We start from the raw sequence: 25,671 nt of genomic DNA on the forward strand, positions 1-25,671 counted from the left end.
ACAGACAGTAGTTCCAGTATAAAGTGATTAAAACACTTACCCGATCGATGAGGCTATAATGGCGTCCAGAGAGTGATCAGTTCAGTTGTCTCAACTTGCCTGTCTTCGTCTCCGGCGGACAACAATTCCACCGTCAATTCCACGGACGAAATTAATACCTGCGTCGACGCCTATTAACTTTAATACTTTAAATATGCTACTTATATTCCCGTTGTGTAATGGTGAATGAACAGGCGTTTCTTCAGGCAGGTACTCTATTTACACTACCAGTGTAATGTATGCTGGGAGACAGACGGGTGGAGTTTTAGTGTTGTTTGAGGAAGAGGAAGTGAATTAAAAACGTGTTTACTCCAGGTTTGACACTCATATTGAGCAGTTGCCTAGCCCTGGGTTGTCCACATGATGGCGCCATTTGACCAGCTATTTTTGCAGAATTACAGTACATTTCAAGTACAACTCAATACAAAGACTGTTAACTGTGAGTGGACGACACCAATAAAGCATTACACTTGTTTACAAGAGGGTCCACCATGTTCAATTCATCAAAACATTTAGAGACGTACAAATAGACACTTCTATAAAGTCAAGGAACAGAACAGGAATTCATCATATGGGAGGTAAAAAGGGAAAAGAAACATATACAGTGAGGGAGAGATTTTACGGGGGCCAGTTTTCGATTTGCAGCCGTCCGTAGGGGCCCTTTGAGAGCGGTTTGGAAGGAGTCAAAGGATTAGCATATCTAAATGACTGTTGGTAGGGCGTTCCACATTTTGGTGGCATAGGACGATAGGAGCGAAATTAATTTAGTCCCTTGTTTGTGCCGAAACTGAGTTTGAAACTATGACCAATGAATTAATTATACATGCATACTCCTCATTTCTATTTATACTTCATTATCTATTTTTCTATTTATTTACTATTTATTATATATTACTGTACATACTGTACATTCTGTACATTCAACTACTAGTATATTTATTCCATTACTGCATTACTGTATTGCACTCTGGTTGGACGCCACCATTCATTTCATTGTCAAAGTATTTGTATACTATGTGCAGTGACAATAAATTGAATCTAATCTAATCTAATCTAATTAAACCAATGAAAACCAATGAAGTAGACCGCTATAGACCTACTGTTTTGATTGATTGATTGATATATATTATATATATTGAAATATATATTAACAGTTTGCAGAATTACAGTACATTTCAAGCACAACTCAATACAAAAACTGATAACTGTGAGTGGACGACCCAATAAAGCATTACACTTGTTTACAAGAGGGTCCACCTTGTTCAATTCATTATATTATATTACATTACATTCTTTACAACATAAAGAAATTATGGTTCTCAGCCTTTTCAGGCCATGACCCCCCAAAATGTTGAACTGGGGAGTCGGGACCCCCCAAAATAATATTTGAACTGGGGACCCCCCCAAAAAAATAAAATAAAACAACAACAATAATAATCATATTTGAACTGGGTATTCCAAGTTCAAACTCCTCCTAAAACTATTTTTTAATGAGCCTGTGAGAGCCTGTGAGATAGAATAGTGTGTAGTGGACTAATAACACTCATGACAGGTTCTATGTTCAAATCCCACCAGTCCTCACTTTCAGTCAGTGTATGATAAATAATCAACAAATACCGTAATTATTTATAACTGTTGTATATTGGTCTTGATTTAACTTTTCAGGCCTATGTTAATTATGTCACCACCTGTGCCTGCTTTTTGGCATGATCACACACTTTCATTTTCAATAAAAAAACCAAAAATCTACAGTTCAAGTTGCATAAAGACGTATCTTTCCAACAGATATCTCTGCCTCACTGAGCACATAACCAACAGGGAGTCAGGGACGTCCATACGACGTCAAACAGACGTCTCTGTAAACGCCAACCCCAAAACGGACGTCCTGAGCACATAACCAACGGGACGTCCATACGACGTCAAACAGACTCTCTCTCTGTAAACCCATGTCCTAGTCGCCGTTCCAGCCAGACGTCCATACGACGTCTGTACAACGTCGTCGATACGACCTGACAATCAAACTCAGGATACGAGGAGTATCCACAGTCCGTTGCAAAAAGACGTCCATATGACGTCCATACGACGAGCTCCCTAAACCACTCTCCCCGTTCAGTCTCTATGGTAGTGAAAATTCACTAGGGGCGCAGTACCGCTTCCGGCCGCAACGTGGGTGCGGACGGGCCCGCGGCGCTGTCCTAAACTTTTAATTATACATGAAGCAGACAGCCCTGTGATTAAATCTTTAGCATTACACACTGCGGTTAAGATGTTTTATTCACAATGCAAAGTTATTGTACTTCTATTATGGTGTAGTCAAGCACAGTGGATTCATATTGTAATCGATCTGGGATGATGATTGATTGATTGATGGAAATATTTATTAACAGTTTGTAGAATTACAGTACATTTCAAGCACAAACTCAATACAAAGACATACTGTTAACTGTGAGTGGACGACCCAATTAAGCATTACACTTGTTTACAACAGGGTCCACATTGTTCAATTCATCAAAACATTTAGAGACATACAAATAGACACTTCTATGTAGTTAAAAAACAGAACAGGAATTCATCATATAGGAAGCAAAAAGGGAAAAGATACATATACAGTGAGGGGAAAAGGTGGGGGGCCAGTTTCGAATTGCAGCCGTCCGTATAGGTGCCCTTTGAGAGCGGTTTTGAAGGAGTCAAGGGATTTACATGTCTTAATGACGCGAGTGCTGTGGGCGCTGGGGCTGTCCTACAACAGGAGGATGTGAGTGGACTTGTCCATCCCGTTTGCTACTTCTCCCGGAAATTCAATAAGTACCAGGTGAAGTATGCAACTGTGGAGAAAGAGGCCTTGGCTGTGTTGTTTGCGCTGCAGTTCTTTGAAGTGTACGTGGGGTCGAGTCCGTTACCGGTGGTCTGTTACACCGACCACAACCCCTTGGTATTCCTGCAGTGCATGCGCAATCACAACCAGCGTCTCATGAGATGGGCAATTCTCATTCAGGACTATAATTTGGAGATTCGACACAAAAAGGGGTCAGATAATGTAATGGCAGATGCCCTGTCTAGAGTCTGGTAGAGAGAGGGTCAAACTGTGTTTGATTTGGGGGTGGGGGTGTTACATAATCGGGGAGTATGTTTATAGTTATGAGATGATAAAGTAATGATTATATTTATATATATATATATATATATCATATGATAACGTGGTTGTATTTGTATGTGTATATATATGTATATATAATATATCATGAATGGGTTGCATTGTACAGAGTGCTGATCCACACTTTCAGTCACAGGTCTGGTCTGCTGTGGGGCGTGGAGGCGGAGACGAACCATCAACCTCCTTGCTGTCTGCCCACCTCCTAGTCACCAGGAGCCAATCCGCGCTCAGAGGACTAGACTGTGAAGACTACTTAGCTGCACCTGTGTCATGCACTCATTGGCATTGTCTCTCAGTCACCTCATACTGAGCAGTACTTTGTCCGTGTAGGAGCTAGTTAAAACGCTCAAGATCAAATCTGTTTAATAAGCATAGGCCAGGGGCTAAACCTGTGTGTGGTCCCCTGAGCTTTATTTCGGTCATTGGTGGTTCAGAGCTAAAAGATATAACTGATTATAATTATATATATATAGAGATATATAATATATACTTACGGCGTATGGGTGCGTACTTTTTGTAAATCTTTGTTAGGCAGTAGTTAGCGTAGACAGTTTAGGTAGATTGACTTTGTGTACATTTCATTTCATTCATTGGTTAGAGATAGGTAAGAGGGTTGTGCGATACTTTAGAATAGGGCTAGATAGTTTTGATGGTTTCTTTGAGTTGCCCCATATAGCCTGTCTTTTCGTTTGTATTCCAGTTGTACATCTTTATTGTTTATTATTATTAGTTAAAGTTCAGCTCAAAGAGCTTTACAGAGCAATAAAAATCACACCTGTGTGAAGTGAGGGGTGCTCTCGTCGTCATACTGTACACCATCTCATTCCGGCCAATCACAATGTGCGTGCGTCCTCCCCCCCCCCCCCCCCCCCCACCCCCCACCCAAATCCCATGAACAAGCACGGGACAAAGGCTGAGACACAGGCAATATGGACGCCACGGCGAAGGGGGACATCTGGTGGCCACGCAGGGAAGCACAACACTCCTGGTCCATCAACAGCATCACTTACTTCCTAACAGGAGAAGAAGAACAAGACCGCTGCTGTGAATAACCATATCTGTGCAGAAACACACATTCACATTTTACGGGGGCCAGTTTCAAATTGCAGCCAACGGTAGGTGCCCTTTGAGGGCAGTTTTGAAGGAGTCAGGGGATTCGCATGTCTTAATGACTGTTGGTAGGGCGTCCCACATTTTGGTGGCATAGGAGCGAAAATAATTTAATCCCTTGCTTGTGCCGAATCTGGGTTGCACATGGTTTGTTGCACTCCCTCTGGTGTTGTGGGTGTGGACTTCGTTCACATTAAGGAAGTATCTAGACAGGTACATGGGTATCTTAGTGAAGTATTTAGACGGGTACATGGGTATCTTGGTGAAGTATTTAGACCGGTACATGGGTATCTTGGTGAAGTATTTAGACAGGTACATGGGTATCTTGGTGAAGTATTTAGACCGGTACATGGGTATCTTGGTGAAGTATTTAGACAGGTACATGGGTATCTTAGTGAAGTATTTAGACAGGTACATGGGTATCTTGGTGAAGTATTTAGACAGGTACATGGGTATCTTGGTGAAGTATTTAGACAGGTACATGGGTATCTTGGTGAAGTATTTAGACAGGTACATGGGTATCTTGGTGAAGTATTTAGACCGGTACATGGGTATCTTGGTGAAGTATTTAGACCGGTACATGGGTATCTTGGTGAAGTATTTAGACAGGTACATGGGTATCTTAGTGGTGTTGTGAATCTTGTGGACCAGACCCATTGCAAGATGCTCTACTCTGTCATCAACCCAAAGCCATTCCAGCCTGTCAAAGTGGACAGGGGTGAGGTGGGTTCGGGGAGTGAGGCCAAGTAGTAGCCTGACCAGTTTGTTTTGGGAAGTCTGGAGCCTTGTTTTAAGGGCTGATCGTACGTTAATAAATATGTACAGGTTCACAAAGGTTCTCATCAATCTGTAGATTAACATTGTAATGAAAGTGTGGGGCTCTTGGGAATCAAGAGGATGAATTATAATGATTCAAATAACACGGCCCGAAAAGCTCCATTCTCTTGTAACTTGTAAAAAAAACAAAAAAACGTAACCCATTTAGGCCTGACGTCGAAATTTATAAAATGTCTTCTAAATTCTGACAGTTTTCTGAAATACCTATATGTTTCTGTATCAGTGGTGCTCAATATTTCATGTCAAGGACCCCAACAATTATATGTAATTGGCCACCGACCCCCCCATCTGAAAATAATATGTTGTTCCAGGGACCTCCCCAGAAGTTAAAATGTTCACTCTGTAATAATATATATTCAAAGATTCGAGGCACATTCTCACGATTTTTCAAAAAAGACCTACAAGTTCGTAGCTTGTAGATCTGCCATTTTTCAACAGCTAAAGTATACAGTAACATAATGCTTTAAAACACCACAAGGGGTTCCCGCCCCCGCCACAAAATGGGTTAATTAAATGCAAATGACTTACAGATCTTCAAGGAGAGAACGCTCGTATTCCTGGAGAGCTTTGTGCAAAGTGTCTCTGGCTCTGCTGGAGGTCAGGAGAGCATAGATCGCCCTCATCTTGTCCTGAGTGGTGGGATTGGACATCACATTGCTGTAGCCCTCATTGTCTAGGATGTCCTTCTCAAAGAGTACATCTAGGATGGGACCCACGTTCCTCACCCTGTCGACCAGGAAACGCCGATGTTGGTCCACAAAGTGTTTCGCTGAAGTTAAGGAGGATTGAACGTTGAGTTGTTGGTTTTCATTTGACATTGTTTTAAAATGGAAAGTGCCATATAGGAGCTAACAATTCTTATTCTAAAAATTGCAATAAAGTGATACAGTTTGTGCTGGTAGTATATATATATATATCCTGTAGATTGTGCTGCAAGAAATAAAAGTGTTCAAATTATGAACAGAAACGAACCATCGAGGCCCATCTCACCGCGGTGAAATAGCACGGACTGGAGCCGACATAAACCCCCACAATCCCTATACATGTTACACTACTACTGTTTAAGTCCCTACATAAACCCCCACAATCCCTACGTATTACACTACTACTGTTTAAGTCCCTACATAAACCTCCACAATCCCTACATGTTACACTACTACTGTTTAAGTCCCTACATAAACCCCCACAATCCCTACGTATTACACTACTACTGTTTAAGTCCCTACATAAACCCCCACAATCCCTACGTATTACACTACTACTGTTTAAGTCCCTACATAAACCCCCACAATCCCTACGTATTACACTACTACTGTTTAAGTCCCTACATAAACCCCCACAATCCCTACATGTTACACTACTACTGTTTTATACATAAACCCCCACAATCCCTACGTATTACACTACTACTGTTTAAGTCCCTACATAAACCCCCACAATCCCTACATGTTACACTACTACTGTTTAAGTCCCTACATAAACCCCCACAATCCCTACGTATTACACTACTACTGTTTAAGTCCCTACATAAACCCCCACAATCCCTACGTATTACACTACTACTGTTTAAGTCCCTACATAAACCCCCACAATCCCTACGTATTACACTACTACTGTTTAAGTCCCTACATAAACCCCCACAATCCCTACATGTTACACTACTACTGTTTTATACATAAACCCCCACAATCCCTACGTATTACACTACTACTGTTTAAGTCCCTACATAAACCCCCACAATCCCTACATGTTACACTACTACTGTTTAAGTCCCTACATAAACCCCCACAATCCCTACATGTTACACTACTACTGTTTTATACATAAACCCCCACAATCCCTACATGTTACACTACTACTGTTTAAGTCCCTACATAAACCCCCACAATCCCTACATGTTACACTACTACTGTTTAAGTCCCTACATAAACCCCCACAATCCCTACATGTTACACTACTACTGTTTAAGTCCCTACATAAACCCCCACAATCCCTACATGTTACACTACTACTGTTTTGACCGCGACAGATTGCTATTTCACCGCGTGAGGGAGAGGGAGAGTGAGATCGGGTGTTTTCTAGGTGTGTATATTTGAATTGTTAATCTGTGCCATTTCACCGTATTTGGGTGAGAGGGTGTCTTCTGCCTGCTCGCTGTGCGCTGTGCGCTGAACGCGTTGGCTCTGTTGTCGGCTCACAGCAGGAGCTGAAAAGTCAACGCAGCTTTCCCACGCACAGACAGTGTCGCAGTCCCATAGAAGCAGCTCGACCATCTTCATCCTTTTCTTTAAAGTCACTTGAAACGTCGTGATGTAATTGTGATAGCACGATCCGTCGACTTCAAAGCCTGCTCTGTGTGGTTCAATGACGACGGCATCATCCCGATGCGAGGTGGAGAGGGTATATGTCTTCTTTGGGATTAGTACGCAGGGAGGCTTTTCGATGTAACTCTCTTCTCCGTGCATCTCCTTCCTTTCCTTCTTCACGTCACTCAGCACCACATTGCTGGGTAGCAGCAGTACATTCAGCGTTGACATGGGGTCATCATCATGCTCAATCGGTGGGCTATAAAACAGTGCCACCAGTACCTGGATAGGCCTGGGCCCGAACAGCATCTCCATGATGAGACCAAATAAAGACAACCCGGTTACATCTATGATAACATGAGTTTCTGTGACCACACAGGGTTTGATCAGCTCAACGCCGTCATCATCCACCACGTGGACAACAGACAAGGACTTGCCTCCACCCGTGGAGAGGATCTCACAGTGTGGAAATTGCAACTGACACACGGACCCCTGAGGACCTTTGATGTCAAACAGTGGTCCCGCGGGCCTCTTGCTCAGCTGGGACAGAAGGCCCCGGTGCCACGGGACTGTCCCGTAAGTCACCTCTCCCTCTGTCTCCATCTTCAACCCCAGGCCGGTCACGCTGCATTGGAACAGTCCAGCGTGGGTGCAGTGGAACCTGTAGCGTTCCTTGTTTTCCACAAGAACGATGTCGGGTGTAAATGTCTGTGTATTGTCCAGTAGTAGTGTGACATCGTTTACGCTCTTGTTCTCTAGACGTGGGATTTGGCTCAGTGACGGTAAGCTGTGAGAACCAGGCAGGGAGACGGATTCTTCTATCCTCAAACCACTGAAGCATGAACTTAGCTCAGTTTCATCTTGGATGTCCAGAGAGGACAGTGACTCTGTAACAGCATGAACTTCCAGAGAGGACAGTGACTCTGTAACAGCATGAACTTCCAGAGAGGACAGTGAATCTGTAACAGCATGAACTTCCAGAGAGGACAGTGAATCTGTAACAGCATGAACTTCCAGAGAGGACAGTGACTCTGTAACAGCATGAACTTCCAGAGAGGACAGTGACTCTGTAACAGCATGAACTTCCAGAGAGGACAGTGACTCTGTAACAGCATGAACTTCCAGAGAGGACAGTGACTCTGTAACAGCATGAACTTCCAGAGAGGACAGTGACTCTGTAACAGCATGAACTTCCAGAGAGGACAGTGAATCTGTAACAGCATGAACTTCCAGAGAGGACAGTGACTCTGTAACAGCATGAACTTCCAGAGAGGACAGTGACTCTGTAACAGGACATTCTTCCATCTCGCCATGCAAAGGCATCGTACCCTACAGAGAATATAGAGAAAGGGAAAATAAAATCAGTAATTAGACAAAGATGAACCCAAGACTTTTCCACAGCGTCAGCTCATACAGATGTAATATCCTTGCTAACTGACTGCTGGCTGAGTCCTGACTCTTTGGCCGATGTTATAACATGCGTTGCCAGTAGAGTTGTCAATTTCTGTCCGAACCCGACCCAACCCGATGTTTTCGGGCAGGGCCTAGCCTAAAATGGCTCTGAAAGACACAACAAAGCAGACAGGAAATGATCAGTGTCTTTCCTGATGTTCAGTCACTGTGATTATTGTGCAGAGCAGATGGTTCTGTACTCACTATGTCCATGTTGGAATGATGGAGTCTAGAGGGTTCTGTACTCACTGTGTCCATGTTGGAATGATGGAGTCTAGAGGGTTCTGTCCTCACTATGTCCATGTTGGAATGATGGAGTCTAGAGGGTTCTGTCCTGACCATGTCCATGTTGGAATGATGGAGTCTAGAGGGTTCTGTACTCACTATGTCCATGTTGGAATGATGGAGTCTAGAGGGTTCTGTCCTCACTGTGTCCATGTTGGAATGATGGAGTCTAGAGGGTTCTTTTTTTTTTAATATATTTTTTATCCCACGATTTTGTAACCCATTTTTCACCCCTGTGCCAATCATCTACTGTGATCCTGGGCTCTACACACCCTCCACCAACCTGGGGAGAGCAACGGACTTAACTCATGCTCCCTTCATGCCCGAGTGTCCAAGTTGCTCCTTTACACCTGACAGGGGGGAGTTTCCATGGTTGGACGTATATCGCGTGGAAGGAACACGTTATTCCAACCAGTTCCTTTCCCCTCCATCAGGCGCCCCGGCTGGCCAGGGGGAGGCAGTTTAGAGACCAGGATTACTGCATGTTTTTGTGAGGGTATCTACCCTAGGGGACACGGGGAGAACATGTGAGGGTACCTACCCTAGTGGACACGGGGAGAACATGCAAACTCCACACAGAAAGGCCCTTTCGCCAACCCCGCCTTCGGGTATGGGCACTGATGACGCGAAGGAGGAAACACGCCGCCAGCACCCACAGTGCCCCGAGCGGGAATCGAACCCAGGACCTTCTAGCTGTGAGGCGACAGCACTACCAACTGTGCCACCGTGCCCCGAGTCTAGAGGGTTCTGTCCTCACTGTGTCCATGTTGGAATGATGGAGTCTAGAGGGTTCTGTCCTCACTGTGTCCATGTTGGAATGATGGAGTCTAGAGGGTTCTGTACTCACTGTGTCCATGTTGGAATGATGGAGTCTAGAGGGTTCTGTCCTCACTGTGTCCATGTTGGAATGATGGAGTCTAGAGACGCGCGCACACGCACACACACACACACACACACACACACACACACACACACACACACACACACACACAATAAAATTATAGATTCCAACTTTGAGTGACAATGCTGTGTGTGTGTGTGTGTGTGTGTGTGTGTGTGTGCGTGTGTGTGTGTGTGTTATTATTTCGGGGTTCCTCAATTCAAATATGATTATTTTTGGTTTCCTCAATTCAATTCATTAATAAATATGTACAGGTTCACAAAGGTTCTCATTAATCTGTAGATTAACATTGGAGGATGAATTATAATGATTCAAATGGCCCGGAAAGCTCATTATCTTGTAACTTGTTAAAAAAATTAACCCATTTAGGCCTGACGTCGAAATGTATAAAATGTCTTCTAAATTCTGACAGTTTTCTGAAATACCTCATGTTTCTGTATCAGTGGTGCTCAATATGTCATGTCAAGGACCCCAACAATTATATGTAATTGGCCGCCGACCCCCATCTGAAAATAATATGTTTTTCCAGCTTGTGCTCTGTACATCCGATAGCGTTGTTATTAACCCATTCTGACCTGAGATCAGATTCTAAAAATGTCTTCAGTTGCTCTTCACTCTTTCAAAAATAGCAGACCTACAAGCTCGTAGCGCGCCACTCGGTGGTGCGCTATGAGCTTGTAGGTCTGCTATTTTTCAATAGCTAAAGCACGACATGATGCTAACATCAAAATGGGTTCCCGCCCAAAATGGGTTAAAGTAAGTGCGTATGATAGCAGTAAACTAACATGAAGTAAAAAGTAAGGCTAAAAGATGTTAAAAAGTGGTCGGTTTTGGACGAGCTGCTGTCAGACGTCACCGAATGCGCTACACAGCTATGATTATTTTATAAATATGATTATTTTGGGGGTCCTCAATTCAAATGTGATTATTATGTGGGGTCCCCAATTCAAATATGATTATTATGGCAGGTCCCCAGTTCAAATATGATTATTTTGGGGGTCCTCAGATCAAATATGATTATTTTGGGGGTCCTCAGTTCAAATATGATTATTTTGGGGGTCTCCAGTTCAAATATGATTATTATGGCAGGTCCCCAGTTCAAATATGATAATTATGGCAGGTCCCCAGTTCAAATATGATTATTTTGGGGGTCCTCAGTTCAAATATGATTATTTTGGGGGTCCTCAGTTCAAATATGATTATTCTGGGGGTCCTCAGTTCAAATATGATTATTTTGGGGGTCCTCAGTTGAAATTAAATCACACTGTGGAGACTTTAAGACATTCTTTCTGCCCCCTGGTGGTTGGACTCTAACACTTCACCCGACAGTGACGATCTTCTTTATTACATTTTAATTGTATTGAGTCTTAATTTAGTCGACTAAGACTAGACTAAGACTAAATAATGTACAAATGACTAAAATAGGACTCCAATTAAATGCGTGTCCATTATACTTACTGCTCACACAGACACGCTGAGGAGGAGCAGAGGGAGGACCAGAACCAGAACCCAGCATAGAGAGGTCCAGTGGACCTGGTCTGGAATTACGTGTGTGTGTGTGTGTGTGTGTGTGTGTGTGTGTGTGTGTGTGTGTGTTACATGTGTGTGTGTGTGTGTGTGTGTGTGTGTGTGTGTGTGTGTGTGTGTGTGTGTGTGTGTGTGTGTTACGTGTGTGTGTGTGTGTGTGTGTGTGTGTGTGTGTGTGTGTGTGTGTGTGTGTGGACGTGGTCTGGAATTAAATGTGTGTGTGTCCATTATACTTACTGCTCACACAGACACGCTGAGGAGAAGGAGGAGGACCAGAACCCAAACCCAGCATAGAGAGGTCCAGTGGACCTGGTCTGGAAGGTGTACAGGTGTCTCAGTGAGTCAGAGCACCCTGTGTAGAAGGACAGAGTCCCAGCGGGACGGTCCACATACACGGATACTCTGTTGGAGCCTTTAGAGGGACTGACAGGGAGGACAGTCAACTGTCCGTTGTGTTCGACATAGTAACTGGAACGATAAACACCATTACAGTCCAGACTCCAGGACTTATCATTCCCTCCAAACAAACAGTCAAGACCACGTCCTTTCCTGCTGATTGTTCCGTCAGCCACTGCTATATTAACCCCTCCACTGCACTCTACCTCCCAGGAACAGCGTCCAGTCACACTCTGTGAACTCAGAACTTGTTCCCAGACATCAAACCTGTCTGGGTGATCAGGAGGACGCGGACCCCCTGACCTCTGTGACCCCCGTGTGACCTTCCTGTTGTCCTCAGACAGAGAGAGGTTACAGTGTGCTGTGTTTGAGTCCAGTGTGAGACGCTGGAAATCTGATGAGAAAACAACACAGTAAACATTAAATACATCATTCACTGACTGACACCGACATGCACGCACACGCACACGCACCCGCACACACACACACACACACACACACACACACACACACACACACACACGCACACACACACACGCACGCACACACGCACACACACACACACACACCCCCACACACACACACACACACACACACACACACAGACTGATCTACAAACTCACTGCAGTGTTAATACAGATTTAGTCCTATTTCAGTACAATTCAAATGTAATAAAGAAGATCGTCACTGTCCAACCACCAGGGGGCAGAATGTCTTAAAGTCTCCACCAGGGGGCAGAATGTCTCTGCACCCCTGGGCAGAGACATTCTGCAGTGTGATTTTATTTGAACTTGAGACCCCCAAAATAATCATATTTGAACTGAGGACCCCCAAAATAATCATATTTGAACTGAGGACCCCCCAAAATAATCATATTTGAACTGGAGACCCCCAAAATAATCATATTTGAACTGAGGACCCCCCAAAATAATCATATTTGAACTGAGGACCCCCAAAATAATCATATTTGAACTGGAGACCCCCAAAATAATCATATTTGAACTGGAGACCCCCCAAAATAATCATATTCGAACTGGAGACCCCCAAAATAATCATATTTGAACGGAGGACCCCCCCAAAATAATCAACATTGACAAGCACTTGGAATTGTAGGCATTCCATTTAGTTTGAGGCATTGTGAGCTTGTAGATCTGCTATTTCCACAATATTTTCCACTTTCTTACACTATTTGACATTTTTGGCCAATTTGGCCATCTGGGGACCCCCCACAATAATCTGGAGATAATAATCTCTCTGTGTACCTGTCTGTCTGTGTGTACCTGTCTGTCTCTCTGTGTACCTGTCTGTCTCTCTGTGTACCTGTCTGTCTGTGTGTACCTGTCTGTCTCTCTGTGTACCTGTCTGTCTCTCTGTGTACCTGTCTCTCTGTGTGTACCTGTCTGTCTCTCTGTGTACCTGTCTGTCTGTGTGTACCTGTCTGTCTGTGTGTACCTGTCTGTCTCTCTGTGTACCTGTCTGTCTGTGTGTACCTGTCTGTCTCTCTGTGTACCTGTCTGTGTGTACCTGTCTGTCTCTCTGTGTACCTGTCTGTCTGTGTGTACCTGTCTGTCTCTCTGTGTACCTGTCTGTCTGTGTGTACCTGTCTGTCTCTCTGTGTACCTGTCTGTCTCTCTCTTCCCTTCCCCAAAATAATCAAAGTACAGTACAGAGCACAGTACACTACAATACAGTACAGAGCACAGTGCAGTACAATACAGTACAGAGCACAGTACACTACAATACAGTACAGAGCACAGTACACTACAATACAGTACAGAGCACAGTACACTACAATACAGTACAGAGCACAGTACACTACAATACAGTACAGAGCACAGTGCAGTACAGTAACTATAACAGTAAATGTATAGTTGCACCGCTCAGTTCACACAGGTGAGATTTATATTTCCAGTTGTCTTGTATGGTGTTAAATGGAGCGTGGAACCATGCCAATGATCGACACGGGAGATCACTTGTGACTTTCAAACCAAAACGAGATCCACCTGTGATCTGCACACATCACGGCTCTGCACCACCTTTCATGCATCGCACGTCAGAACTGAACTTATGCCAATATAGACGAAATACATGTTGTTTACGACCAGGTTAGTGAATGAGGCCCATTGTTTCTGTCAGACCACATGACCTCATCTTGATGGTGTTAAGGACCAGGCCAAGAGCAGAGAGTAGAGAGCACAAGAGTTTTCAGGACAACATCAACTAAGTATACAGTGTATAAAATGTTAATGTAGACACAGATACTCACGTTTTGTAATGAGTTGACTCAGTTGAGGATTAGTAAGCCAATCTTCTCCTCCATGTTTGACTCTGTAGGAAGTAGAACAACAATGCATCAATGTCTGACTGTCTAACACAACGTCTCCACTAGCTGACACTACAGTGTTTCACTCTGTAGGAAGTAGAACAACAATGCATCAATGTCTAACTGTCTAACACAACGTCTCCACTAGCTGACACTACAGTGTTTCACTCTGTAGGAAGTAGAACAACAATGCATCAATGTCTAACTGTCTAACACAACGTCTCCACTAGCTGACACTACAGTGTTTCACTCTGTAGGAAGTAGAACAACAATGCATCAATGTCTGACTGTCTAACACAACGTCTCCACTAGCTGACACTACAGTGTTTCACTCTGTAGGAAGTAGAACAACAATGCATCAATGTCTAACTGTCTAACACAACGTCTCCACTAGCTGACACTACAGTGCTTCACTCTGTAGGAAGTAGAACAACAATGCATCAATGTCTAACTGTCTAACACAACGTCTCCACTAGCTGACACTACAGTGTTTCACTCTGTAGGAAGTAGAACAACAATGCATCAATGTCTAACTGTCTAACACAACGTCTCCACTAGCTGACACTACAGTGCTTCACTCTGTAGGAAGTAGAACAACAATGCATCAATGTCTAACTGTCTAACACAACGTCTCCACTAGCTGACACTACAGTGTTTCACTCTGTAGGAAGTAGAACAACAATGCATCAATGTCTAACTGTCTAACACAACGTCTCCACTAGCTGACACTACAGTGTTTCTCCTGTCATTATCTTGGCCCTGCAGCTCATCCAGACACTGCTGCCCAGTTTGGATCTCATCACCTCCTCAGACTCCACCTTAACCCCTATAGCACTCCACTGTCCTTTTATACCTTTGAGGCACTGCATTGTGTTGTTGTTCTTCTCATGATTTGTGACTTTGGGCTGTATCGTATCCCATGCCTTACCCGCAAGCATTAAACACTTTACGTGAATTACTCATTTAGGAGCTTCCACTATGCGTAAACGTTATCTTGCGGCCACACAACCCACTATACATGTTTGCGGCTGGAGGTGTGTCTGTACGCGTGTTGATGCGCTTTCCCTATATTTGCTATCTTATGCACACAGGTTTAGGACAACGGAAATCGTCTCTTCAAACCACCCGTAATGTGAACACACACAACAACCCTCTGTATCTAATTGAAATATATTCCAAGGCAGCACGCGTTGCTCTTCCATAAGGTTCACTCCAGGTATAATGGATTATGGTACCTGGCACACTGATTGGTTTAAGTTGCGTAACGCCCAAACCACACCTATGCATAATGTAACAGGTAGCGGAGGTGTTTTAAGGATTTAGACTGTGGCATAAGATAGCTAATTTAATGGGGGAACGCCTCTTACACAATGCTAAATCCCCAAATTACGGAGAAGTGCCCCTGACGCAAGATAGGGCCCTTTGTGTCAGAGATACACTGTTAAGGGAAACACTGCACTGTCCAACATGGACACAGCCCAAGTCTACTCACTTGCAGTTCTCCAGAACTGAATCATTCACCACGTTGAGGCTCAGGTCCAACTCTCTTAGGGAGGGATTAGAGCTTACAGCTGAGGCCAGAGCTTCACAGCATCTCTCTGACAGGAAGCAGTGAGCCAGTCTGAAACACCAGATTAAAACATACATAAATAAATGAATGAATTCATTAATAAATGTTTAATTCACAGTTTTTTTATAATTATAAAATATCGGATTTTTCGTGGACATATTATTAACCCATTTTGGGCGGGAACCCATTTTGGTGTTAGCATCGTGTCGTGCTTTAGCTATTGAAAAATAACAGATCTACAAGCTCATAGCGCGCCACCGAGTGGCGCGCTACGAGCTTGTAGGTCTGCCATTTTTTTTAAATCGAAGAGCGACTGACATAGACATTTTTAGAATCTGATCTCAGGTCAGAATGAAAACTGTCAGGATGCAGAACACATTTTTAGAATCTGATCTCAGGTCAGAATGAAAACTGTCAGGATGTAGAAGACATTTTTAGAATCTGATCTCAGGTCAGAATGGGTTAAGAAACTTGATAACTGTGGCGTAGCTACAGCGGGTTGCAAGACAAAAATAGCAGATCTACAAACTCCTCAACGCGTTGTGAGAAACGCTGTTATATGATGAAGTAGCCGATACCTTCGCCTTAAAGAGATTTTACACTTTGAAACATGTTTGGGGTAATTTTAACGTCTACTCAGGCACATAGGCTTGGGTTACCATGATATCAAGCTTATTAATACATTCTCACCACAGCATTCATATTATATTAACATAATACAGTACACAATAAAACAGTGATAATTGTCTTTGTCTCTAATATGTCAACAAAATGAAACCATACTTTTGAACCTGGCTTTATCTTATCTTCAGATTTATTGTCCCGGAATGTATGCAAATTAGCACATATAATGCCTAATTTGCATATTTAAACATATCATTTCAGAAAACTTGTAATACAAAAAATGTTAGTCTTAATATAATTAATCAACTGGAGAAGTTTCATTGTGATAGCTATTAGTTCACTTTTTTCCCCTATTCACCTACCATGTCTCACCATCAAGCTTATGAATACATTCAGCATTCATATTATATTCACATAATACAGTACATAATAAAACAGAAGTGATCATAATAAAAGTGGTAAATGTATCTTACTTTAGAACTTCCAGTCCACAGTGTGGGCTCTTCAGTGAAGCACAGAGCTCCACTAGTCCTGAGTCCCGCAGGTCGTTTTCACTGAGGTCCAGTTCTCTCAAATGGGAAGGATTAGAGCTGAGAGCTGAAGACACAGCTTCAACATCTGTCTTACTGAGTTTACAGCCAGCAAGTCTGTAAATGCAGATTAAATAAGAGATTATCAATACAAAATGAATGATACCTATAGTTCACTGTCATGGAAGTTAACTGGAACAAATCTAGTTATCTAGTATTTAGAGTGTGGAATAGACAACACCATGACAGCACAGAATAACAGGAAGATAACAATTTAGATATCAAAGAATATGAAGACTGAATGTTAGTTTGATTTCCCCCAATATTATGAAAAAGAAGATCATAACCTCTCAGATGTTATTTATTTTAGCGGCCAACTAAGAACATAAGTGACGGGTTGGAACAAGCATTTAAGGCGAGACATGGCAAGTGAATTCATGATTTTTAAATTTTGTGCTATTTTGCTTCCTAAACATTCAAAATACAGATTTAGATGTTTATTTTAGTAGTTTATTTTAGCCAATGACAGCTCGTTTTGCTGGGTGAAAATCCACCCTATCTATTTTCATGATTGGTTGTTGGTACAAAGGAAGTGACCATATTTGGATCCAACCACAGTCAGCTCGAGGTCCAGACCTTTCTAATGATATATGGCATAATACGTTGATGCCAAGGTTTGGATGAGATATTTTGTCTCATAATAGTGGCTTCAAATAAAACGTTTCGGAATTTTACAATACAAATCTTTAAAGGCCGTTTTTCTCAAAATGAGTTTTCCTCATACCTGGGACAAAGAATCTCCACTTCAGTTGCACTCACATACACCTACACAGTCACATACACAAAACTTTACAGTCTTATTCATAACTATATTCTGCAGGAACTTACAGAAGGGTTTGTTGATTTCTCATTCACAGCCTGATTTACATCACATTTTATTCCTAAAACATGGCAAAAATGTGTTTTTTTTTATGCCTGTTGACACTATTTTCTGATTTGTGGAGTGATAATTAGAGATATCGAAAATCCCCTAATTGTCTTTGTCTCTAATATGTCAACAAAATTAAACCATACTTTTGAACCTGGCTTTATCCGATCTTCAGATTTATCGTCCCGGAATGTATGCAAATTAGCACATATAATGCCTAATTTGCATATTTAAACATATCATTTCAGTAATACAAAATATCTTAGTCTTAATATAATTAATCAACTGGAGAAGTTTCATTGTGATAGCTATTAGTTCACTTTTTTCCCCTATTCACCTACCATGTCTCACCATCAAGCTTATTTTGACCTGAGATCAGATTCTAAAAATGTCTTCTACATCCCGACAGCTTTCTGAAAAAGCTATGTTTCTATGTCAGTCGTTCTTTGATTTTTCAAAAATAGCAGACCTACAAGCTCGTAGCGCGACACTCGGTGGCTCGCTACGAGCTTGTAGATCTGCTATTTTTCAATAGCTAAAGCATAACATAATGCTAACACCAAAAAGGGTTCCCGCCCAAAATGGGTTAATACATTCTCACCACAGCATTCATATTATATTCACATAATACAGTACATAATAAAACAGAAGTGATCATAATAAAAGTGGTAAATGTATCTTACTTTAGAACTTCCAGTCTACAGTGTGGGCTCTTCAGTGAAGCACAGAGCAGCTTCACTAGTCTTGAGTCCCGCAGGTCGTTTTCACTGAGGTCCAGTTCTCTCAAATGGGAAGGATTAGAGCTGAGAGCTGAAGACACAGCTTCAACACCTGTCTTACTGAGTTCACAGCCAACAAGTCTGTAAATGCAGATTAAATAAGAGATTATCAATACAAATGATACCTAGTTCACTGTCATGGAAGTTAACTGGAACATCTCCTATCTAGTTATCCAGACATAAACAGTATTGTGGAATAGACCAGGGGTTCTCAACCTTTTTGGCCGGGGACCCCCAGGGATGGTTTGGCCATGTCTCGCGACATGGGATTAATAAAGTTACAACTTTTACAATTTCTCCATTACGATTAACCAAATTAATTCCATATTATATATTTGTTTTATATTTTGGACAAGATTGCTGTGTAATGCCACAGAATTCTTAATCCTTTTCCTTGTCTTAATTATGGGCCAACTTGTGAATGCTTTTATTGTGAAGACATTGAAGCAGTCCTGTGCATGCAGACAGGGTTGACATTGAAGCAGTCCTGTGCATGCAGACAGGGTTGACATTGAAGCAGTCCTGTGCATGCAGACAGGGTTGACATCGAAGCAGTCCTGTGCATGCAGACAGGGGTTGACATTGAAGCAGTCCTGTGCATGCAGACAGGGTTGACATTGAAGCAGTCCTGTGCATGCAGACAGGGTTGACATTGAAGCAGTCCTGTGCATGCAGACAGGGTTGACATTGAAGCAGTCCTGTGCATGCAGACAGGGTTGACATTGAAGCAGTCCTGTGCATGCAGACAGGGTTGACATTGAAGCAGTCCTGTGCATGCAGACAGGGTTGACATTGAAGCAGTCCTGTGCATGCAGACAGGGTTGACATTGAAGCAGTCCTGTGCATGCAGACAGGGTTGAGATTGGGAAAACATGGAACCGGCTGTATAAAATGCTGCGTCATTGTAAATGGTGCATTTATGTATCACTTTTATCCAAAGCACATTCCTGTTTAAATTGAGGTGGACGGGAGGCAGACTTTCACTTCTGGTTCATTTCTGGTTTTATCTGTTGCCTAGCAACCTAGCATCATTCATACAGTACGTTGATGAAGAGCGCCATCTATACTAATCCACTGTAAAGACCATAGGACACAATACTGCGTGCTTGGCAGTCAAGCCATGGATTCGATGCGACGTAACCATGGGCGGATTTAGGGGGGGTGCAGGGGGTGCACTGCACCCCCTGGCAAAAAAAAAAAAAAAAAGGGGGTTTTTCTTCTTATTATTATTTTTTTAACTTGACTTATGGCTTCTGACTGTAGTTTGTAATCATCTCTCTTATCATGATATGATGACTCGCTGTACGGCTGTAGTGCATGTGTGTATGTGTGTGAGCTGCTGTACTACCTAAATAACTCATTTTTAGGGGTTAGGGCATTGAAAAAACGCTAAAATATTAAAATAAAGGTTAAAAAAGTCGCTCGCCAAGCAGTTGCACCCCCTGGCGTCAAGTTCAAAGTCCGCCTATGGACGTAACATGACGTGATTGGCAGTCAAGTCAATGTGTTAACTACTAACCGAGCCTTTCTGCAGTTCCTCACAGCTGGGACCAGTCTCAATCGCCCGTCCTCTGATGCGTTGTATTTGTCCAGGTCCAACTCCTCCAGAACCTCCTCTGACATCTGCAGCATAACGGCCAGAGCTGAACACTGGGTCTCAGACAGTTCCTCTGTTCTGTTCTCTGACTTCAGGAACTGTTGGATCTCCTGATGTAATAAGTGGTCGTTCATCTCCATCAGACAGTGGAAGATGTTGATACATCTGTCAGGAGAGGCATAAGTTAACATATTCTTCAGGTTCTGGATGGCTTTCTGGATCTCCTCTGGACTGTTCTCTGTCTGACCCAGCAGGTCTCCTAACAGACTCTGGTTGGACTGCAGTGAGAGGCCATGAAGGAAGCGGACTAAGAGGTCCAGGTGGCCATTTTTGCTTTCCAGGGATTTTTCCACGGCAGCTTCCAGGAAGTCTGAGAGGGAGCCGTTACTGTTGTATTTATCTCCCAGGAATGTCTTCAAGACCTCCATGTTCTTCTGTGTGAAACAGTGGAACAGGTAGACTGCAGCCAGAAACTCCTGGATGACCAGATGAACAAAGCTGTAGACCGTTTTCTGGAACAGCACACTCTCTGTTTTGAAGATCTGTGTGCACACTCCTGAGTACAGCGCGGCGTCTTTCACATCAAGACCACACTCTTCCAGGTCTTCTTGGTCGAACACGATGCTACTTTTCTTCAGGTGTTTAAACGCCAGCTTGCCCAGCTTCAGAAGAACATCCCTGTCAGTCTTAGTGAGCTGCTGTTGAGTCCCCTTTTCTTTGTCTTTCTTGTTCACATCATGAGTCCCGTCATACTTCTGCTTCTTCGTGTTTGTCTGAACCAACAGGAAGTGGCAGCACATCTCAGTCAGGGTCTTGGGCAGCTGTCCTATCGTGGTGTGTGTCCTCAACATGTCCAGCAGAACGGTAGCAATGATCCAACAGAAGAGTGGGATGTAACACATGATGTGGAGGCTCCTCCATGTCTTCAAGTGTGAGAGGACTCTGTCGGCCAGCTTCTCTTCACTGAATCTCTTCCTGAAGTACTTCTCCTTCTGGGGGTCTGTGAACCCTCGCACTTCTGTCACCATGTCAACACATGCAGGAGGGATCCGATTGGCTGCTGCGGGTCTGGTGGTTATCCAGAGGAGGGCCGAGGGGAGCAGATTCCTCTTGATGAGGTTTGTCAACAGAGCATCCACCGATGATGTCACTGTGACATCAGAGATGATTTCATTTGTGTCGAAGTGCAACGGAGACCTGCTTTCATCGAGGCCATCGAAGATGAAGCAAACTTTCCAGGCAGCGAGCTGCTCTGCTGTGACCTTCTTTAACGTTGGGTGGAAATCATGGATCAGGTTGAGAAGACTGTACTGCTTATCTCTGACCAAGTTCAGCTCCCGGAATGAAAAGGGAACCAGGAGATCTATATCTTGATTCTCCAAACCTCTTGCCCAGTCCAGAGCAAACTTGCGCGCAGAGAATGTTTTTCCGATGCCAGCGATGCCATTGGTCAGAACTGTTTGGCTGGGTTCCTCTCTGCCAGGGAGGATGATCTTAAAGACTTTACAGCAGTCGATTGCATCGTCATGGAAGGTCTTCATGTTGGAAGTTCTCTCAAGCTGTATCACCTCATGTTGGCTATTAACCCCTTCACTCTGTCCCGCTGAGATGTAGAGCTCTGAGTAGGTGCTGGTGAAGGAGTCTCCAGACTCTTCCGTCATGTGGTTTTTCACTCCATCAAGACTGTCCAAACTGACCTTCAAACTGACCTTATAATCATTCAAATCATCTGAAATGAGAAGAAAATGTATGTTTTATTATAACTATAGACCTTTACGGCACAATTTTACAACACAATAGGCTACCAGTTGATTTTTTCCCAGAGTTTAAAGTTGTTTAGCTTCATTATTTGCACTTGAATATAATTGTTGATACAGACAATAGTTAGAACATCCAATGTATTAGCATATTTTACCTTGTCCAGGTGTGGTTTGACTGGGTGTCTTCAGTCCAGGTGTGGTTTGACTGGGTGTCTTCAGTCCAGGTGTGGTTTGACTGGGTGTCTTCAGTCCAGGGTTCTGCTCAGTCACAACGCTGTGGACATGAACACAACATTTATTATAATGTACCTACATGTAACCCTGTGGCAAATATGCCTGCAGTTCTATGTAAATCTGTTACTTTAAGAGTGCCATTTTCTGGGGGTCAAGGGTTACACTGCGTTTGTGGGGTTTCTTTAAAGAGATCTTGATGGTAAAAATGCTTTACTTTCATTGTAGATTTTCAGATACACACATAAGCACATTGTTGATGCAGTATATATTCTTTCATGAGTTTATGTCAAGATGATTAAGAATACATGTTGATGGTTGCAGATTGTAAACAAGAAGCTGTGAATAGAATACATGTTGATGGTAGCAGATTGTAAACAAGAAGCTGTGAATAGTCGTGCTTAAAACTTGGCTGTGTTTCTTTGTAAGTCCTGCTTCTTTGTGTTGTTGTGTCAACATCTCATGCATCATTTATTTTATTATGATGTAAGGAAATTGAAAGTTTGTTGATAATGTTGCTAACGTGTTTCTCAGTGGAAAGGGATGAAGCTTTTGACTTTAATGTATATATATTTTTTATCGTAAGGGATTGTGATATCTTTCCTCTTTGTTTGTTTTCCCTAGAAAGAGCCTCTACCGTATGTTGTGGGTTTTGAATGATTGATCTACACACATTCATAAAGTGTAGTGCATAGTGTATGCAGATTATACTGCCAATTATCCTGTGTGTGTGTGTGTGTGTGTGTGTGTGTGTGTGTGTGTGTGTGTGTGTGTGTGTGTGTGTGTGTGTGTGTGTGTGTGTGTCATATCTTCACTATATATATATATATATATATATATATTCATAATAACTAGGCTATGTAAGTTTGGCCACCGTGCTAATTTGATGGTTAGTGGGGTGAGACACATTGTCTAGTCAGAGGGGCTGGTCTGAGAATCTTCCTTCACCTCAGAGGATCTCAGCCCAGTACCCTGTAAAGAAAGCCATTGTCCAAGTCCTTCTGGAGCTTGGTGTGGTGTTGGAGAGGTGTTGAGACAACATTACTATGGTCTATTCTCTGCTGTGTTGGAGAGGTGTTGAGACAACATTACTATGGTCTATTCTCTGCTGTGTTGGAGAGGTGTTGAGACAACATTACTATGGTCTATTCTCTGCTGTGTTGGAGAGGTGTTGAGACAACATTACTATAGTCTATTCTCTGCTGTGTTGGAGAGGTGTTGAGACAACATTACTATAGTCTATTCTCTGCTGTGTTGAGACAACATTACTATAGTCTATTCTCTGCTGTGTTGAGACAACATTACTATAGTCTATTCTCTGCTGTGTTGGAGAGGTGTTGAGACAACATTACTATAGTCTATTCTCTGCTGTGTTGAGACAACATTACTATAGTCTATTCTCTGCTGTGTTGGAGAGGTGTTGAGACAACATTACTATAGTCTATTCTCTGCTGTGTTGAGACAACATTACTATAGTCTATTCTCTGCTGTGTTGGAGAGGTGTTGAGACAACATTACTATAGTCTATTCTCTGCTGTGTTGAGACAACATTACTATAGTCTATTCTCTGCTGTGTTGGAGAGGTGTTGAGACAACATTACTATAGTCTATTCTCTGCTGTGTTGAGACAACATTACTATAGTCTATTCTCTGCTGTGTTGAGACAACATTACTATAGTCTATTCTCTGCTGTGTTGAGACAACATTACTATAGTCTATTCTCTGCTGTGTTGGAGAGGTGTTGAGACAACATTACTATAGTCTATTCTCTGCTGTGTTGAGACAACATTACTATAGTCTGTTCTCTGCTGTGTTGAGACAACATTACTATAGTCTATTCTCTGCTGTGTTGAGACAACATTACTATAGTCTATTCTCTGCTGTGTTGAGACAACATTACTATAGTCTATTCTCTGCTGTGTTGAGACAACATTACTATAGTCTGTTCTCTGCCGTGTTGCTCTAGTTTACTTTTAAAGCTTCATCACTAACTTTAAAAATGTAGGCCTATAGACCGATTCCGTAGCGGTTTCATGGTCGCAGCCTACGTATTTCCTGTAGGCGGACTCGACGTAGCTGCGGGGTTTAAACCCTCACCAGGCGCATCTCTTCCACTACAGTGAACGGCAGAGTGACTGATGTTAGTTTGCCTCAAACTTTACTCTTTTACCTGCTTTTTTACTAACACTAACATTACAAAGATGTCCAGAACATCGAGATGAACCTGTGTAGCAACATAAAAAATAAATAAATACGGAATGTCAAAATATCCACTGCGGTGGCTGAGACCAGATCCATTGAGTAATGGTTGAGACAAAGCAGTGAAAGGTCCTGAAAGATACATAATTTCAGTCTTACCCAATACCCAATCTTTCTGTTTTATGAACACAAGGCTGCTGTATTTTATACCTCATACTAAGCATTTAAAGTATGAGGTATAAAGTACAGCAGCCTTGTGTTAATAAAACAGAAAGATTTGGTATTGGGTAAGACTGGCCTTATGTATCTTTCACTGCTTCGTCTCAACCATTACTCAATGGCTCTGGTCTCAGCCACCGCGGTGGATATTAGACATTCCGTTTTTGCCACTACTGTTGGAGCAGCCATAAACTACACACAGGTTCATATCGATGTTCTGGGCATCTTTGTAATGTTAGTGTTAGTAAAAAAGCAGGTAAAGGAGTAAAGTAACATCAGTCACTCTGCCGTTCACTGTAGTGGAAGAGGTGCGCCTGGTGAGGGTTTAAACCCCGCAGCTACGTCGAGTCCGCCTGCAGGAAATACGTAGGCTGCGACCATGAGACCCGCTACGGAATCGGTCTATAGGAGAACCGGAGAAATATCAGGAGCACCCACCAAATTGTAAGTAGCATCATTTTTTATTCATTAGGAAAAATAAATAATAATGTAACAGTTTAAGTAAGATAATATGTATAGCAGGATTTAAATACTTTAGCGGGACATCATAATGTAACACTGTGGTTTATACTAGTAATGGAGGATTAACATACTTTGTATGTGGAGACTCTGCTCTGTGGACGAGATGTTTGTCAGCTCCCTCCTCCTCTCTCTCCTCACACTGACTCATCTCTGCTCTGTGGAGGAGATGTTTGTCAGCTCCCTCCTCCTCTCTCTCCTCACACTGACTCATCTCTGCTCTGTGGACGAGATGTTCGTCAGCTCCCTCCTCCTCTCTCTCCTCACGGCGTCTCATCTCTGCTCTGTGGACGAGATGTTTGTCAGCTCCCTCCTCCTCTCTCTCCTCACGGCGTCTCATCTCTGCTCTGTGGACGAGATGTTTGTCAGCTCCCTCCTCCTCTCT

At 42.8% G+C, this 25,671-nt stretch overlaps 2 protein-coding genes across 2 annotated transcripts in view; both read right to left on the reverse strand.

Moving 5' to 3' along the window:
- The window catches only part of LOC308325643 (NACHT, LRR and PYD domains-containing protein 1-like), a gene marked incomplete at both ends in the record, with an annotated part of 72,491 nt that extends 50,472 nt beyond the window's left edge, over positions 1 to 22,019 (reverse strand). The window contains 3 exons of the mRNA XM_080778207.1: positions 16,998 to 17,171; positions 20,548 to 20,636; positions 20,667 to 22,019. Coding sequence (XP_080634333.1) covers positions 16,998 to 17,171; positions 20,548 to 20,636; positions 20,667 to 22,019 — 1,616 coding nt within the window. The remainder of the gene's footprint in view (positions 1 to 16,997; positions 17,172 to 20,547; positions 20,637 to 20,666) is intronic.
- LOC308325661 (protein NLRC3-like) lies at positions 18,662 to 25,417 on the reverse strand (the record flags this gene model as incomplete). The annotated part of the gene is made up of 4 exons (XM_080778227.1): positions 25,361 to 25,417; positions 22,274 to 22,392; positions 20,281 to 22,087; positions 18,662 to 18,842 (listed from the first exon to the last, which is right to left on the reverse strand). Exons 3-4 carry the CDS (start codon positions 22,017 to 22,019, stop codon positions 18,662 to 18,664), a joined length of 1,920 nt encoding a protein of 639 aa, XP_080634353.1. The 5' UTR covers positions 22,020 to 22,087; positions 22,274 to 22,392; positions 25,361 to 25,417.
- Positions 25,418 to 25,671: the final 254 nt, after the last annotated feature.

This window comes from Protomyctophum bolini, assembly GCF_963924005.1.
Source record: "Protomyctophum bolini genome assembly, chromosome: 2".
Taxonomy (NCBI): domain Eukaryota; kingdom Metazoa; phylum Chordata; class Actinopteri; order Myctophiformes; family Myctophidae; genus Protomyctophum; species Protomyctophum bolini.